The sequence below is a fragment of the Sceloporus occidentalis genome, unplaced genomic scaffold, assembly GCF_023333645.1.
Source record: "Sceloporus occidentalis isolate IW3139 unplaced genomic scaffold, rSceOcc1.0.p SCAF_1, whole genome shotgun sequence".
Classification (NCBI taxonomy): Eukaryota; Metazoa; Chordata; class Lepidosauria; order Squamata; family Phrynosomatidae; genus Sceloporus; species Sceloporus occidentalis.
In genome coordinates this window covers 1,737,575-1,753,695 of record NW_028316981.1, presented here as the reverse complement: position 1 = coordinate 1,753,695, position 16,121 = coordinate 1,737,575, and the positions used below count along the sequence as shown (strand labels likewise).

At 44.7% G+C, this 16,121-nt stretch overlaps 1 protein-coding gene across 2 annotated transcripts; it reads left to right on the top strand.

Moving 5' to 3' along the window:
• Positions 1-51: 51 nt before the first annotated feature.
• LOC149320338 (zinc finger protein 431-like) lies at positions 52-11,762 on the top strand. 2 transcript variants are annotated; one of them, XM_089502542.1, is made up of 5 exons: positions 52-419; positions 6,360-6,487; positions 9,547-9,649; positions 10,260-10,377; positions 11,098-11,762. In XM_089502542.1, the coding sequence occupies exons 3-5, from the start codon at positions 9,635-9,637 to the stop codon at positions 11,403-11,405; spliced, it is 441 nt and encodes a 146-aa protein (XP_089358668.1). In that variant the 5' UTR covers positions 52-419; positions 6,360-6,487; positions 9,547-9,634; the 3' UTR covers positions 11,406-11,762. The 2 variants fall into 2 exon arrangements, with proteins under 2 accessions (XP_089358668.1, XP_089358677.1); XM_089502551.1 differs by lacking the exon at positions 52-419 and adding an exon at positions 2,447-2,751.
• Positions 11,763-16,121: the final 4,359 nt, after the last annotated feature.

The following is a 16,121-nucleotide window of genomic DNA, read 5'->3' as shown; positions in this document are numbered from 1 at the left end:
GGAGGGAGAGAGGCGGGGCCTCCTAAGCCACGCCTTGTGTCCCTGCCCCTCTCCCCCATCAGCGCCCAAGGCCCGCTCCTTCCGCCACCAAAAGGGGAGTTGCCGAGGGGCGTCTACACTGGGGAAATAAGGCGCTTTGACACCACTTTTCACTGCCTCCAGGGCTGCATTCGAGGGAATCCTGGGATTTGTAGTTTGGGGAGGCCACAGCCCCCTTGGGCAGAGGAGGCTGAAGACCTGGCGAAACTACAACTCCCAGGGATGGAGCTGCGGCACTTAAAAGTGGTGTCGACCTGCATTATTGCTACACAATGGAGATTGGAGGAGCACCTGCTTCGGGAGGGTGAATGGGGGGCTGCAGGAGGAAGAGGAGGCCCCTGGGTTCCTGGAGCAGAAAAGAGCCCCCTTTGGCTTTGGCCGTGAGTTGTGGGCTCTGTGTCTGTAAGGTTTTTCTTGGGGGGGGGGGAGGTTGGTGACCCTGAGGGGGGGGGCTCCTCTTTGCCTTCAGGGACTCAAGTCCAGAGGGAAGGGAAGGAGGCCCCTCTTGGTCCCAGGGACCTTCTGCAGGAGGAGGCTCGGCATTAGGAAATATTAGCAGAAAGTTAATGGAACAACAACAAAAGAAGAGTCAAACTGGATTTACAACACCCCAAATATGGGAAGCACACAGAGACCCCAATCTTGTCCAGGAAAGTCCCAAGGAATCCCCTGTTTTCACCTGCTTTTAAAAAGCCCCGCTTTCTCCCCTCCTCCTCTGTTGCCCCACTTTCTCTCCTCCTCATCCTCTGTTGCCCCACTTTCTCCTCCTCCTCTGTTGCCCTACTTTCTCTCCTCCTCCTCCTCTGTTGCCCCACTTTCTCCTCCTCTGTTGCCCCACTTTCTCTCCTCCTCCTCCTCTGTTGCCCCACTTTCTCCTCCTCCTCCTCCTCTGTTGCCCCACTTTCTCTCCTCCTCCTCCGTTGCCCCACTCTCTCCCCTCCTCCTCCGTTGCCCCACTTTCTCTCCTCCTCCTCTGTTGCCCCACTTTCTCTCCTCCTCCTCCGTTGCCCCACTTTCTCTCCTCCTCCTCCTCCGTTGCCCCACTTTCTCCCCTCCTCCTCCGTTGCCCCACTTTCTCTCCTCCTCCTCTGTTGCCCCACTTTCTCCCCTCCTCCTCCTCCGTTGCCCCACTTTCTCTCCTCCTCCTCCTCCGTTGCCCCACTTTCTCCCCTCCTCCTCTGTTGCCCCACTTTCTCCCCTCCTCCTTCTCCGTTGCCCCACTTTCTCCCCTCCTCCTCTGTTGCCCCACTTTCTCTCCTCCTCCTCTGTTGCCCCACTTTCTCCCCTCCTCCTCCTCTATTGCTGCCGATTGAGTCCCAAATGCCAAAGCAGTTCTCATTCAGTTGACTCAGGGGAGGCGGAGAGAGGAGGGGCAGACTCTTTTCCTTTTCTCCTTCGTCTCAGGCAAAAGCTAACAGCTGCACCTTCTCCTTCTGTGTCTCATCTTCCTCACTGATAACCTTTGCTATCTTGGCCACAGTTTGGTGTTGGTTGGTCTCCTGAGTCCTGGATTTGGCCTGTGAAATGTTGGAGGCAATGGCAGAGATACCTACCGATGTCTTCTGCCCAGACACCTACCAACCTCCACACACTCTATTGCCCATCCTCCCCAGCGGCTGGGATGGAGAAGGACCCCTGTCTCGGATCCTAGCTAGGAGGACAGGTAGATGCCCAGGACCAGTAGCCATTGGGAGCCCTGGGCCTGACCTCTTTCCCAACCTTCAGGCTTCACCAGATATTGAGAAGAAATATAGGATTTCTGTTGTGCAGCTGGGACACTGAGAAAAGGAAATTAAATGTAGGATTGACAATATCTATCTGGAACCACAGCCAGTGATAATTGTCAATCGCAAATTAATCTACCATTTTCCAGAGAGTAAATCCCAAAGAGCGCTTTTGGTCATTAAGGCTCCATAAGGAACTTGGGAAGTTTTGGGACAATGGGCCAAATTATCTCTCTTGCCTCTCTTATTTAAAGATTCGTTTATGTCCTGCCTTTCCCCCAATAATGGCCTGTTACAGACAGCCAAAATAAAGCTGCTTCGAGTCACAGTGGAGGTATGGTGTTTCAATGATGCATGCGTCCTAAGAGTCCAGAAGTTGCACCAAAGCCACGCTCCAGCCCTAAGGACTGGAGCGTGGCTTTGGTGTGGCTTCTGGACTCTTAGGACACATGCATCACTGAAACACCATACTTCCGCTGTGACTCGAAGCAGCTTTATTTTGGCTGTCTGTAACAGGCCAATGAGACTCAAGGCAACTTAGCACTTATTAAAAACTATACAAAACCATAAATATAAAAGGAATACATAAAAAATTAATTTTAGAAACAAGTAATCTGTAAAGTTATGAAAAAATAATATTCATTGAAAGACTGAATATTCATTGAAAGAAGAATATTCATTGAAAGAAAAAATAATATTCATTGAAAGGAAAGGCCAGAGCCTTTCCTTTCCTCCCTAAGTCTTTGGGGGAGGGATATTCCACCAGCAGAGGAGGACTCTCTCTTGCTGTTGCCTGGCGTCTTAAGGAGAGGAGGGGCTGGTGAGAGCAGCCTTCCCCTCATAACCAGCTTGCTGGCCCTTGAGGACGCCAGAGCCTTTCCTTTCCTCCCTAAGTCTTCGGGGGAGGGATATTCCACCTGCGGAGGAGGACTCTCTCTTGCTGCTGCCTGGCAAACCCATGCTAGCAATACGGCAGAGGATGATTGGGGTATCTCCTCTCTGCCATCATTGCTGTACTGCGGGGGGAGGGGGAGGGTATGGATGTGGGGAGTGTTTTGGTTGGGGAGGCAGAGGGTAATTCCCTTGGTACGAGCGGGGCTCCTATTGGGGTAGTATGGGGCAGGGGGAGGTATGGCGGTAGGCCAGTGGACCAGCGTTACAGGGGAAGGCGAGATCGATGCTTAATATCTATCCCTCCTTCCTGTCCCTCTTCTAACCAAAGAGATCTGAGGGTCATTCCAACCGTACCACAAACCCTGTCTCTGCTCCTGTGCAATGCCAGGTCCATTAAGAACAAGACCCACATCATTCATGACCTGCTGGAGGATAACAACTGTGACCTGGCTTGCATTACTGAGACCTGGCTGGGGCCTGAAGGGGAAGCTATGTGGGCTCAGGCCCTACCTGCTGGGTACTCAGTGAAGGACCAGACCAGGTTAGGTGGGTGGGGGGGGGGGGGTTGCCTTGATTTATAAGAACACCTTGTCTCTATCTAGGAACCATGTTCGACAAACTTCCTATATTGAGTGTATTTACTTGACCCTGAAGGCCAGAGACAGTCTAGGGATCCTGTTGGTCTACCGGCCACCCCGTGCGCTAACAGACTCCCTTACCGAGCTGACACAGTTGGTCTCGGAGCTGGTGTTGGAGTCCCCCAGGCTTTTGGTCCTGGGGGACCTCAACATCCCCTTCGTGGTCAACCATATTCCATCAGGTGCGGCTCGGGAGTTCATGGATACCATGACAGCCATGGGCCTGTCTCAACTGGTCACAGGGCCTACGCATTCTGCGGGTAATACACTGGATATGGTCTTTTGTACGGACATGGAGATTCCGTGGGCGGAAATAACCAACATTTCCGCCCTGTCATGGATGGACCATTTCCTGGTAGAGGCAAAAATCAAGGCATCCACCCAGATCCCCCCCGGGGGTGGCAGACCTATTAGGATGGTCCACCCTCGAAGGCTGATGGAACCCAAAAGGTTCCAAGAAGCCCTAGAGGGCTATATGGTTGGAAATGACGGCGATTCTGTTGACGCCCTGACTAACATCTGGGACACTGATCTCTCCAGGGCTATACACAGTATCGCTCCCAAGCGTTCTCTCAGGCCTGCTTCCAAAAAACAGCCCTGGTATACGGAAGATCTCCGGGCAAGGAAGCAGGTGTTGCGACGTCTAGAGCGTGACTGGCGTAGACATCAGCGCTTAGCCGACAAGTCTCTCCTAGACCTTCTTTTGGAGGACTATGGAGAGGCGATAGATGCAGCAAAGAATTCGTTCTACGCTGCACATATCGCGTCCGCGGAGTCGCGTCCAGCAGAGCTGTTCGGGGTAGTGAGGGAGCTTACTCGGCTCCCTCCTGCCCCAAACCCTATCTTGGAACCATCTAAGGCCTGCTGTGACCAATTTAACAACTTCTTCACGGATAAAATCTCTCGGATAAGGGCTGATCTTGATGCTAGTATTAGCGCAGATACCAGAGTAGAGGTCTCCAGATCGTCCGTGGACTCGATTGTACTGGATCATTTTGAGTCTGTTAGTACCGAGGAAGTGGACAAGATCCTTAGAAGTGTTAGGAAAACAACTTGCTCCCTCGATCCCTGTCCCTCGTGGCTAGCGGCTCAGGGGAGAACGGTAGTAACTTCCATGTTACACCGTATAATTAATACATCACTGAGGGATGGGCAATTTTCATCTAGCTTAAAATTGGCCACTGTAAAACCATTGCTAAAAAAGCCCTCCCTTGACCCCCTGATGCATAATAATTATCGGCCAGTATCGCTACTGCCATTTTTAGGGAAGGTGATCGAGAAGGCGGTTGCAATCCAGCTTCAATCGATCTTGGCTGAGACGAATTATCTAGACCCATTTCAAACTGGCTTTCGGGCAGGCTACGGGGTTGAGACTGCCATGGTCTCCTTGGTCGATGATCTTCGTCTAGGCATGGACAGGGGTAGCGTGTCCCTGTTAGTGCTTTTGGACCTCTCAGCGGCTTTCAATACCATTGACCATGGTATCCTTCTGGAGCGCCTGGCAGAGGTGGGAATCGGGGGCACTGCACTCCAGTGGTTCCGTTCCTACCTCTCAGGTAGGTTCCAGATGGTGCAGTTGGGGGACGTGCGCTCCGATAAGAGGGCCCTTACATCTGGTGTCCCTCAAGGAGCCATTTTGTCCCCCATGCTTTTTAACATTTACATGAAACCGCTGGGAGAGATCATCCGGAGGCACGGGGCGCGGGGTTATCAGTACGCCGATGACACCCAAATAGTCTTCTCTATGTCTCCGACTGATTCAGTGACCAAGGATGGCATCTCTCCTCTCGTTGCCTGTCTGGAGTCGGTAATGGGCTGGATGAGGGAAAACAGACTCAGTTTGAATCCAGAGAAAACGGAAGTGTTCGTGATAGGTTCTCTGGGCTTGGGGATGGCGGTGTTTCCACCTGTCCTGAACGGGATCACGCTTCCCGTGAAGGACTCTGTTCGCAGTCTGGGGGTGCTCCTTGACTTGTCGCGCCACCTTACATCGCAGATGGATGCGACGGTCAGGAGCACCTGTTATCAGCTGCGGTTGATACGCCAGCTGCGTCCCTACCTGGGCCGGGGGGACCTTGAAATGGTAGTACATCCTCTGGTAACCTCTCTTTTGGATTTCTGCAATGCGCTCTACATGGGGCAACCCTTGTACCATACCCGGAAGCTGCAATTGGTGCAGAATATGGCGGCAAGACTGGTCACTGGTACTTCCAGGGCCAGTCACATAACACCGGTCCTTAAAGACCTTCATTGGCTGCCTATTCGCTTCCGGGCGCAATACAAGGTGTTGGTTATTACCTATAAAGCCCTAAATGGCTTGGGCCCAGGGTACTTGGAGGACCGCCTCTCTCCATACAATCCGCCTCGCACACTCAAGTCAGCCGGGAAGCAATTGTTAAGGGTTCCAGAAGCTAGATATACTACCACCACTCAGAGGGCCTTTTCTACCTTGGCCCCCAAGCTCTGGAACTCCCTTCCCGGCGAGCTCCGCTCGGCCACCTCGCTGGACCAATTCAAACAGGGGTTAAAGACATACCTGTTCCAGCAGGCTTACCCCTAAACCCTGAAGTACTCCCCCCTCCCCTCTCAGCAGCATTTGTAGCTAGCTTGAGATTTTTTAGATTGTAGTAATGTAGATGTATGATATGAGTTAATTTTATGATGGTTTTTATGATTGTTGATGATGTTATATTGTTGTGTTTTAATATGCTGTTAACCGCCTTGATCTCCGGAAAGGCGGTATATAAATAAAATTTTGTTATTATTATTATTATTACATACAAAGTAAGACAGGATGCTATTGAAAGTCCACCACAGTCAACCTCTGAAGGCATAAGAACATTTTTGCTTGCTGACTGAGGGACAGCAAGAAGGAGCCATCCTAGTCTCCCAAGGGAGGGAATTCAAAAGGCTGGGAGCAGCCACTGAGAAGGCTCTCTCTCTCTCTCATTTCCACCAAAGAAGCCTGAGAAGGCAGTGGGATAGATCTAATGTGACCATGAAGGGAGATAGAGGAGGAGGGAATAACTGCCATAACATGAGTGTTGGTTTTTTTTCCCTTCAGCTCCACACGTAGTTTGAAGAATTGGCTGTGTAACTTCCCCCAAAGGAAGTGGGATCACCTGGATCCAGGCCAGAGGGCTCCCTACAAGGAGGTCAGGATGGAGGATGGTGGGAAGGAGGCCTCTCTGGGTAAGGATCCCTTTTGCCTTTCTTGGAGAGATGCTGAAGGAGTGAATTCATATTCTTGTCACCTCTTACTCAAGTCTTGGGAATGCAGGGGTAGGTGCCAAGCCATGCCCCCTGGGCCACCCCATGCTAGACCTGAACTTGTCTGAAACTGCTTTTTTAAATATAAAACTTTGATTTTGCATAGTTTGAAGTTTGTGGAGTTATAACTGATGCAAGTGCAGTGCCTCAGTCTCTCCAGCATCAGAGGGAGAGAGGGACAGGCCAGCTCCATCAAGGCTAGCCAAGAGTATTATTATTATTACTATTATTACTACTATTATTATGGTTTATTTCTATAGCACTGTAAATGTACACATTCATCATCATCCTGGCCTCAGAGGGAGAGAAGAACCACTGAACATAATCCCCTCCCCACCGCCATTTCTTCTTTTGTGTCATGTCTTTTTAGATTGTAAACCTGAGGGCAGGGAACCTGTAAGCCTCTCTGAGAGCCTTTGTGGCTGAAGAGTGGGGTATAAATACTCCAATTAGATAAATAGAGTATCCTGAGTTTTTTCTCCTGTTTCTACCACAAGCTCATGTTGCACCAGCCCACTGCACTCGCCTTAATACAGATACCAGATATTCTTATACAATCAAGGAAGCCCCTGTTAAGGAAAAAGCAACATGGGATATACAGTGAAAGAAATAAAACATGTATGTGAGAGTCAGGATGACTCAGCAAAAGCAATTAGAAGCCACACAGGTGTAAATGGTAATGTAATTAACAAGTCCTAAATGCCAAGGACAGAAATGCAAAGTGGATAATTGAACACACCTGAGAATTGTTAAGTGGACAAGGTGAGATGATGAAATCATTAATTATGGGATGAACCAAGAGGACCAATGAAAATGGTTGTACACGCCCACTGGGTGGAAACTGACAAGAGTGGGTGGTGTTTTCCAAGGGCTATAATAATTGCTATGAATCCCAATGTATTTTGTGGGTAGTAGTAGTTAGTAATGAGGAGTTGTGTTGGATAGTTTTGGAGCTGTATATAGTAGAATAAAGTAGATCTTTTATATAAGACTACTGAGTTGTCTGGTGTCTTGGGTGAAGAGACAAGAGCCAGCAGGATCCTGAAGAAGTGGGAAGACTTCTGTGGAAGCAAGAGTGAGAAGGCTTGGAGAGTTTGTCAGGGTCTTCAGCCTATTCTCTGTAACTCTGCTGCTTTAGAGCAAAGCTTTAACCACTGGCCAAAACTGGTCAGCGCCGGTGCGTAACAAGGTGGTGAGTTCGAGCCAGAGGTGAAGAGCTACAACTCCCATCATCCCTGACATCCCCAATTAGATAAATAGAGTATCCTGAGTTTTTTCTCCTGTTTCTACCACAAGCTCATGTTGCACCAGCCCACTGCACTCGCCTTAATACAGATACCAGATATTCTTATACAATCAAGGAAGCCCCAGCCCTAAATATGCAAGACCTGATAGAGTGAGTTATTTTATTTATTTACCGGATTTATATCCTGCCTTTCTCCCAAAATGGAAATACCCATAAATTGAAGTTGATTTGATGGCAGTTAACAATGTTTTAACTTTGGCCACCATGGCAACATCCTATAGAATCCCGGGATTTGTAGTTGGGGGACACTGGAGATCACTGGTTCAGAATTCTTTTTTATTTTTTGTAATTATAATTAAAAACACATAATTAAATGTAAAAATAAAATATTATACATCTTTTCAACACTACTACAAAGTGCTCAAAGACTTGTGGAGGCTTTTTTCTTATAAAAACATACTCTATGAACTTATTCCATAAGTACAATAAGTACTAGGCTAAGAGACTGTAAACCCCAACCGATAGACAAAGTGAAGGGAAATGTTTGACATATAAAATGAAAGTAAGGTAAAGTATTTAACAATTCCATAGATACAAATGGGAGGGATAACAGTACAAGCCCATTACAAATGAGAAATAGGTTAAAATGACCAAACGCGTTTTGACACTAAGTCTTCTTCAGTGGTCAAAGGATGCTGGAAAGATAAATAGTAATATCAGTGGTTTATAAATATATATATATATATATATATATATGACCATATTGTAGATAAATCAATTGCAAATATACCTGTTGTAATAGCATAGGAGGAATAACAATGTGTGTAGGCACATCCGGGAAAGGTAAGTAATTAGTTGTCCAATATAAACCTAAGAAAGGTACATATCAAGAAAATATATATAAGCAATTTCTGAATTTTAGTAAAGGGAATTTTTAAAGGAGATATTATAGATATGATCTTACTTACTGTAACCTGGATGTACCACAGCAGAATAAGTCCCAATTAGTTGTTAAAAGTGGGGAACTTTATACCACTCTGTCAATAAAAAATCTAGCACACCTGTATAACACAGCCTGAAGCCATTTATCATGGGATGCTATCCTGTAAGTATTTATATCATTCTGGATTATGTTTGCTTTCTCTGTTTCTTCAGAAACAGGCTTTCTTTCCATTCCAGTCCATAGGTAAACCCAGCCAGGGAGGATTTTGTATTTCTAACTAACCAAGGAGGATCCCAACAGAAGATTTCTTGGCTTCAACCTAGGGCAGCCTTGTGAATGAGAGACCTCCAAGGCACCATGTTATGAACAGGCTCAACCTGTTATGCTTTTATCTATTGATATTGGTGTTTGATTTTATTGCTTTTGTTTGTTGTTACCCGCCTCGATCCAATACAGGGAGAGGCAGGATACAAATAAATATTATTATTATGGTTATTATTATTATTATTATTATTAACCAGGTCTTGCAAGCTCAGCATTTTGGCCTCCTTCAGCCAATCCACCTCTATAGTGCACTCTTTCTGTTTTCCTGCTGCCTTCCACTTTACTCACCATCATCATCTTTTGCACTGAGTCATGTAATCTCACTATGTGCCCAAAGCTTCCATTGACTTCCAGTATAACTTCAGGCTTGATTTTCTCTCAGATCCATTGAATGATCTTTTTGGCGGTTAATGGACAACTGTACAAATGTATGCACATGTAAAACACCTCCATTTGTACTTTCTGCAGGTGTGCATAGGTCCAAGATGGTCTCCAAAGAAAGGAGAGAGGAGAACCTACACTGAATTGCTTTTCCATGGAAGAAACATGAGGAAAGATGACCTTGGAACAGGTTAACATTCATTCCCTCCTTCTCTGTGATAGAGCCATTGCGTGTTTGACAGTCTGGACTGCAATGAGTGGTTAAATATTGCCCTCTGTCCTTCAGTGGCTCAGTTGACCCATGCTTTCTGCTCTCTTGTCTTTGCTTCCCCTCCCAGCCAATCACAGCCAGGGCTAGTGAGACTGTCCTTCCTGCCAATGGTGTCCTTCAGACCTCATACTTTTATTGTCAAGGATGAGAAGAGGCTCTTGTGATCTTCTCTGTCTCATGTGCTAAAAGAACTTGACCATACAGGCTGAAAATTAAAAGAAGAAGAAGAAGAAGTGGTGATTGAGTGAGGCTGCTCTAGACTTACACCAGTTACTAAGGCAATTAGTAAGACTTATGTGGAAGAGTTTCCACATGTTAAACCAAGTCTCCTTCACATGAAAAATCTAGATCATTGGGGACCCAGATTGTAGCATTGTCTCTCCCCTCATGACTTTTTCTTCCAGATCCAGGGAGTTAAGGAAAAGAGATAGGAGGAATATTTGAACATTTCCTACTTTTACTGATAGACCGAAGTGATCAAATAATATTTGGGGTGCACCACATGTTTTCCTCCACTTTTCTGTTGCAGGTCACTTTTGGGGATGTTGCTGTGTACTTCACAGAGGAGAAATGGCAACTGTTGGATTGGAACCGAAGATCTTTGTACCAGGAGGTCATGATGGAAAACTATGAGAATGTGTCTTTGGGTAAGGAACTTTGCTCATTGCCCTTCTTATGGAGAGCCCTTCCATACTGCATTGTGATAGCACCATAGCACCACTTTAATTGTCATGGCAACATCTTGTGAAGACCTGGGATTTTTTTTGTTTAAAGAGGCACTAAAGCTCTTTGAGTGAGGATTCTAAATATCTTTTCCAGTCCTAGGCTTTCATAGGACTGTTATGGCTATAATCATGGCCAGATGGTGGGGTGAAGAAGGGAGAATCAGTGGGGTGGAGAGGTGGATGAGATGGGAGGGTTTTGAAAATGAAGTTGGGGGATCTTCGTGGGGAGCAGGAGAAAGGAGGTATGAGCTGGGACTACTGGCAGGAGTCTACTGTATTCATGTTGTGGGGGTAGTGATATTCTGTGGGAGTGATCCTCCCTTTACCCCTGAGAATGGGGAGAGCAGCCTAAATAAACCAACTGGCATGCATTTAGCCTGCTTTGGAATAGGAAATGAGAGGTGGACAGGAAGAAAATTAGGCTCCCTCATGGCACTGACTGCTATAATGCTGAATCTGAACTAAAGGCTTGTCACACATGAAGGTTTTTTATAAAGTGGTTCAGTTGTGCAAATGAAGAAAGGAGTGATAAGAAATGTTTTCAAAGCAGTATGTTCCTGTTTTCTTTCATAACAGGAGTGCCATAAGACATGAGGTTGTGATGATGTCCTTAGTCTTGTCTGTCCTTTTTCTTATTTATAGGAGACATTTTGATTCATCAGAGAATCAATATAGGAGAGAAACCATATAAATGCCAGCAGTATGGGAAATGTTTGGTTCACACATCTGCCCTTGTGAGTCATAGGAGAGTCAACACAGGAGAGAAACCTTATAAATGCCAGCATTGTGGAAAATGTTTCACTCAGAAGTCAATCCTTGTGACTCACCAGAGAATCCACACTGGAGAAAAACCATGCAAATGCCAGCAGTGCAGAAATTTTACTGGAAAGTTATACCTTTTGAGGCATCAGAGAGTTCACACTGGAGAGAAACCATATAAATGTCAGTAATGTGGGAAATGTTTTGTCTGTAAGTCATACCTTATAAGGCATCAGAGAGGCCATACTGGAGATAAACCATACAGATGCCAGGATTGTGGAAAATGTTTTACTCAGAAGTCAATCCTTGTGACTCACCAGGGAATCCACACTGAAGAAAAATCATACAAATGCCAGAAGTGTGGAAAATATTTTATTTATGAGTCATACCTTATGAGCCATCAGATAACACATACAGGACATCAGATAACACACACAGGAGAGAAACCATACTCATACCAGCAGTGTGGGAAATATTTTTATATTATTCTAGTTTCCTTTTAATTTCTATTCTTAATTTATTATAATTTTGTTCCTCTAATTTTTGTATTTTTTTGGTGATATTTATTCCTAAACATCTAATTGTATGTTTTAATTTGATATCTTGGAGCCAGAAGCGAGAGCCCCTCGGGGCTCGCCCCCCCCCCCCGCCTCACCGGGTAAGTGAAAAAACGATAAGAGTAGTGGTATTTCACCGGCGGCCCGACGGGCGGGCCTCCCACTTATTCTACGCCTCTCATGTCTCTTCACAGGGCCAGACTAGAGTCAAGCTCAACAGGGTCTTCTTTCCCCGCTGATTCCGCCAAGCCCGTTCCCTTGGCTGTGGTTTCGCTAGATAGTAGGTAGGGACAGTGGGAATCTCGTTCATCCATTCATGCGCGTCACTAATTAGATGACGAGGCATTTGGCTAGTAGGAAGAACTGCTCGGGGCAGTTCTCTGTTTTGAGTTTTCCAGAGGTTGACCAAGCCTCGAGCGGCCCATCCGCTTTGTTTATGGTCAAGTCAATTGTGACAGCTGCATGTTCCTGTTTTTCGCTATGGTTGTATTAGCGTACTACAGGGAGGTAATCATTACGAGATTCGAGTCCACAGTCCCAAATAAATATTCTCTAACATATTTATTACAAAAAGAAAACACATATCACAACCAGTTCACACACAGTTTAAAATGACAAGCATGTTCCCCCTATTGCAAGTTACCCATTTTCCCACATCTGCAACATCTTTCCTGAATACTGGATTGTTCTTCTTACAAATATTTCTGCTAGTTGAGTAGCCCTATAGCCAGTTATACCCAAATGTTTAAGTATCTCAAAATTTCCCTTCGGCCATTTGCCTCTGGCTCCACACACGAACCCATAAAAAATCACTTTATCTACCTCAAATTGCTTAATCACTATCTCCTTTAGATTTTCATAATAGCATACTTTTTCTTTGGCAGCTTTCTCTAACGTGTCCGTTTCGTTTTCCCATCTCACTGTCATATCATTGACAACCGCTTCCTTGTTTTTTTACAAAAACCAAGTCGGGTTTTCTAAGAATATTCTTATTATTTCTGATAAGAGGTTCTCTATATACAGTCCAATTTTTTGTTTTCGCCTCGTTTGCAAGCAAATCGGCCAATTTATTGTGCCTCCATATGCGTCCTTGTTGTACGGCTGGGCACTGTCCGAGAATGTGGGGGAGCGATTCTGTGTTAGCTTCGCATTTTCTGCAGTTCCTAACTGCCTCTTCCTGTTCTCTTTCTAAAAATTCCCTGGTGGGATAAACGTTTGACCTTAACTTTAGGGCTGTAATATATTCTCTATTTTTCAAGTCTTTCTTATCTCTGATCCAGTGATTGCTTATTTTATCGTTGATGAATATTGTTACCCCTATCCCTTGGCAGGGGTACTCCTTCCACTTTTCGACCATTTTCTTTTTATTATCAGGAACCTTAATTTCAGTTATATTCTTTACATTCTCCGGTACTGAATCCTCAGAGCCACCGGCCATCAGCCAATATTTCCGGATTTCTTCCTTAACACCCTTTTTAAATACAATCTTTTTAGCAACTTCATCCATAGATAATGCTATTTTCTGCACCAATTTACATCTACCTTCAGTCACCACTCTCTCCAACCTAGTTATTCCTAGACCTCCGTCTCTGTTTTTTAGCGTAAACAAACTCTGTGCACGTGGAAGATGGTAGGTGCAGCCACTTCTTCACTTTAATTCTAATCTTATCGTCTAATTTCTTTAACATAAATCTGGAGGTTTCTGCATATTCATTCTTATATATTAACCTTGGGATCATATATTTCTGCAGGATTTCTATTCTCTGCACTGGTTTAAGGGCTGCCTTTTCTATCCTTTTCATCCATTCCTCAACAGTACCCATATCATCTTCTTTACAGATTCCCACCCATGGGTTGCACTTTATGCCTAAATATTTGGCTTCTTCACCAGGTTGGATCCACTCTATATACTCCTCCCCCAACTTCCATTTTTTAACATTATTAACAACAAAAGAATCTTTAGTGGGCTTCAGAAAGAAACCCCTAGTTTTGGCTGTTTGAATCTTCAAATCAGATTTCTCACTGAATTCCTGCAAGTGTGCTTATTGACCAATCTTCTTCCTCCAGATTCTTTACTTTTCCTTCCAATTTTATTATTAATGGATCAATAGCCAAGTTGAATAACCATGGCGACATTGGATCTCCCTGTTTTACCCCTTTCTCTACATTAATTTTTGGAGTTTTCCCATTTTTCACTACAAATTCGGTTGTCGCTTCTTTATAAGAACTCATTATCATCTCTATTAAATGTTGATCCATTCCTTTCTTCTCCAGCACCCACCTAATGTGGTCATGCGAGACGGTGTCAAAGGCCTTGGCAATGTTGATAAAGACCACACCTAACTTTTTCTTATCCTCTTTCACATTCTTAATGATCTTTTTGAGGAGCCACAGGTTTTCAGCGCAACCATTAGACTCAATAAAACCTTTCTGTCTATCATTAATAGGACATGCTTCCTTTAATCTAGCAGTTAATATTCTGGAGAATAGTCTAAGTACAATTGAGCTAATAGTCAATGGTCTCCAGTTGTTAATATCTTTTCTCTTTTCTAAGTCAGTCGTTTTAGGTATTAGAATTGATCAGCTTACTTTCATTATCTCCGGGACTTCACCTATTATTAGCCATGCATTAAACAGCTCAACCAGATTCTGTTTACAGCCTTCCCTAGTTAATTCTCTAACCGTAATATTGTCTGGACCAGCTGCCGTTTTCTTCTTAATTTTCCTAATATTTTCTTCAACTTCCTCTAACGTAATTAACTTCTCAAATATCTTGTTACTCACCCTATGCCCACCCTCAAAACTCTCCAATCCCTTAAATCCCCCAACTGATTCCCATTTGGACTTATAATTTTCATACACTTCTTTAACACTAAGTTCGCATTCTATTTTAGCTTCTCCATCCAGTACATATCTCGCTACTGCTGCTTTATCTTTATTATACATCTGCTGGATTCTTTTATAAGTCCATTTCTTGATCGCCCTTTTCTTCATCCAATTTTTATTCCCTTTCCTTTTCCTTACTTTAGCCTTCTAGGTTTTTATCATCTTTCTTTTCCCATTTTCTTTAGCTTTGATACTCTCTAACGTTTCCTCAGTTATTTTCGCCAATATTTTTGTCGCCTTCTTTTTATCCTTTAACCATACTTCCATTACCTGTTTAATAGATTTATTAACAAAAAAACCTTCCTCAATCCATTCTTTTGCCTTTCTTCTAAATTCCTCCTCCAGGCCCACAACTCTCACTCCAACTCCCCCACCAACAGGTGGGGGAGGTGGAGTGTGGGCAGAGGCACCCAGCAGGAGGTCATCCTTATCTTCCTTCTCCTTATTTCTTTTGGACTCAATTACCCTCCTTTTATCACTTATTTGTTTAGCTGTTTTGGTTTTCAACTCGCTCTCTATTAACTTATTGATGTTTCTATGTCCCTCATATTTAAGCCATAACAATTCTAGTTGTTCTACCTCCTCTTCGGACCAACAACTTTTATGTTTACCTCGATTGTTCTCTCTAGTCCTATTGATGACCTTTTCATCTTCCTTTTCGATCCTTTCCTTATTCCTCTGATCTGGATGTTTATGCCTTTTGTGTTGTGACAAGCCAATCTGAATACCAAATTTGACCCCACACTGTCTACATTCCATACCACCCTCCAAATTGGCTACTGCACTCTTGCTTTTACATTTAGCCATATGGACCAGGGTCGAATGGACCCTTTCATCCCTCCTGTCACATTTATTACATTCATAGATAACCATATTAAGGGGAATCATGGAGGAAAAAAGGTTATCTAATGCCGTTGGCTTTCCTACAATATCATTACGAAAAGGACAAGCTGGCTTCTCCTCTCCCAATTTTATAATCACATTCTCTTCCTGAGTTCCGCTATTAATACCAACTTGGTTATTCAAAACAATCCTTTTTTCCTGATCTCCCACCCTCCTATCCTGCTACTCCAGGAGTACTCTCAAGTCATTTGGTGTGTCCATGCTGATGTCTAATTGACCCATCGGATCATGCAGGCGCTCCATATCGGTTGGTTTTGTCATAGGTTCGGTTTCATTATTGGGTCTCTGAGTCAAGTCATCATCATCATGCCTTGTACTCTCCGTCAATTCCAGATTGTTGTTGCTCTCGGAACTTCCCCCATCCTTATTGTTCCGGGCATGACTAGACACAGCTGTCATCTCGAGCCCATCATTTTCCATACTCTGGATCCTCGGGGGTTTCTTTTCCTACAGGAACAACCCTTACCGGATTCTCTCCTGTGGAATTTACTCCCCTGCAGGTCTCCAGGATCGTCATTGTGGCTATGGTCTGCGTTTGACAGGCCACTGATCTTTTCCTTT

Bases quoted from the DNA above. Each gene is read 5' to 3' on its own strand.
- LOC149320338 (XM_089502542.1), top strand. The intron at 10,378-11,097 runs GTAAGGAACTTT...TCTTATTTATAG, and splicing joins CTATGAGAATGTGTCTTTGG to GAGACATTTTGATTCATCAG.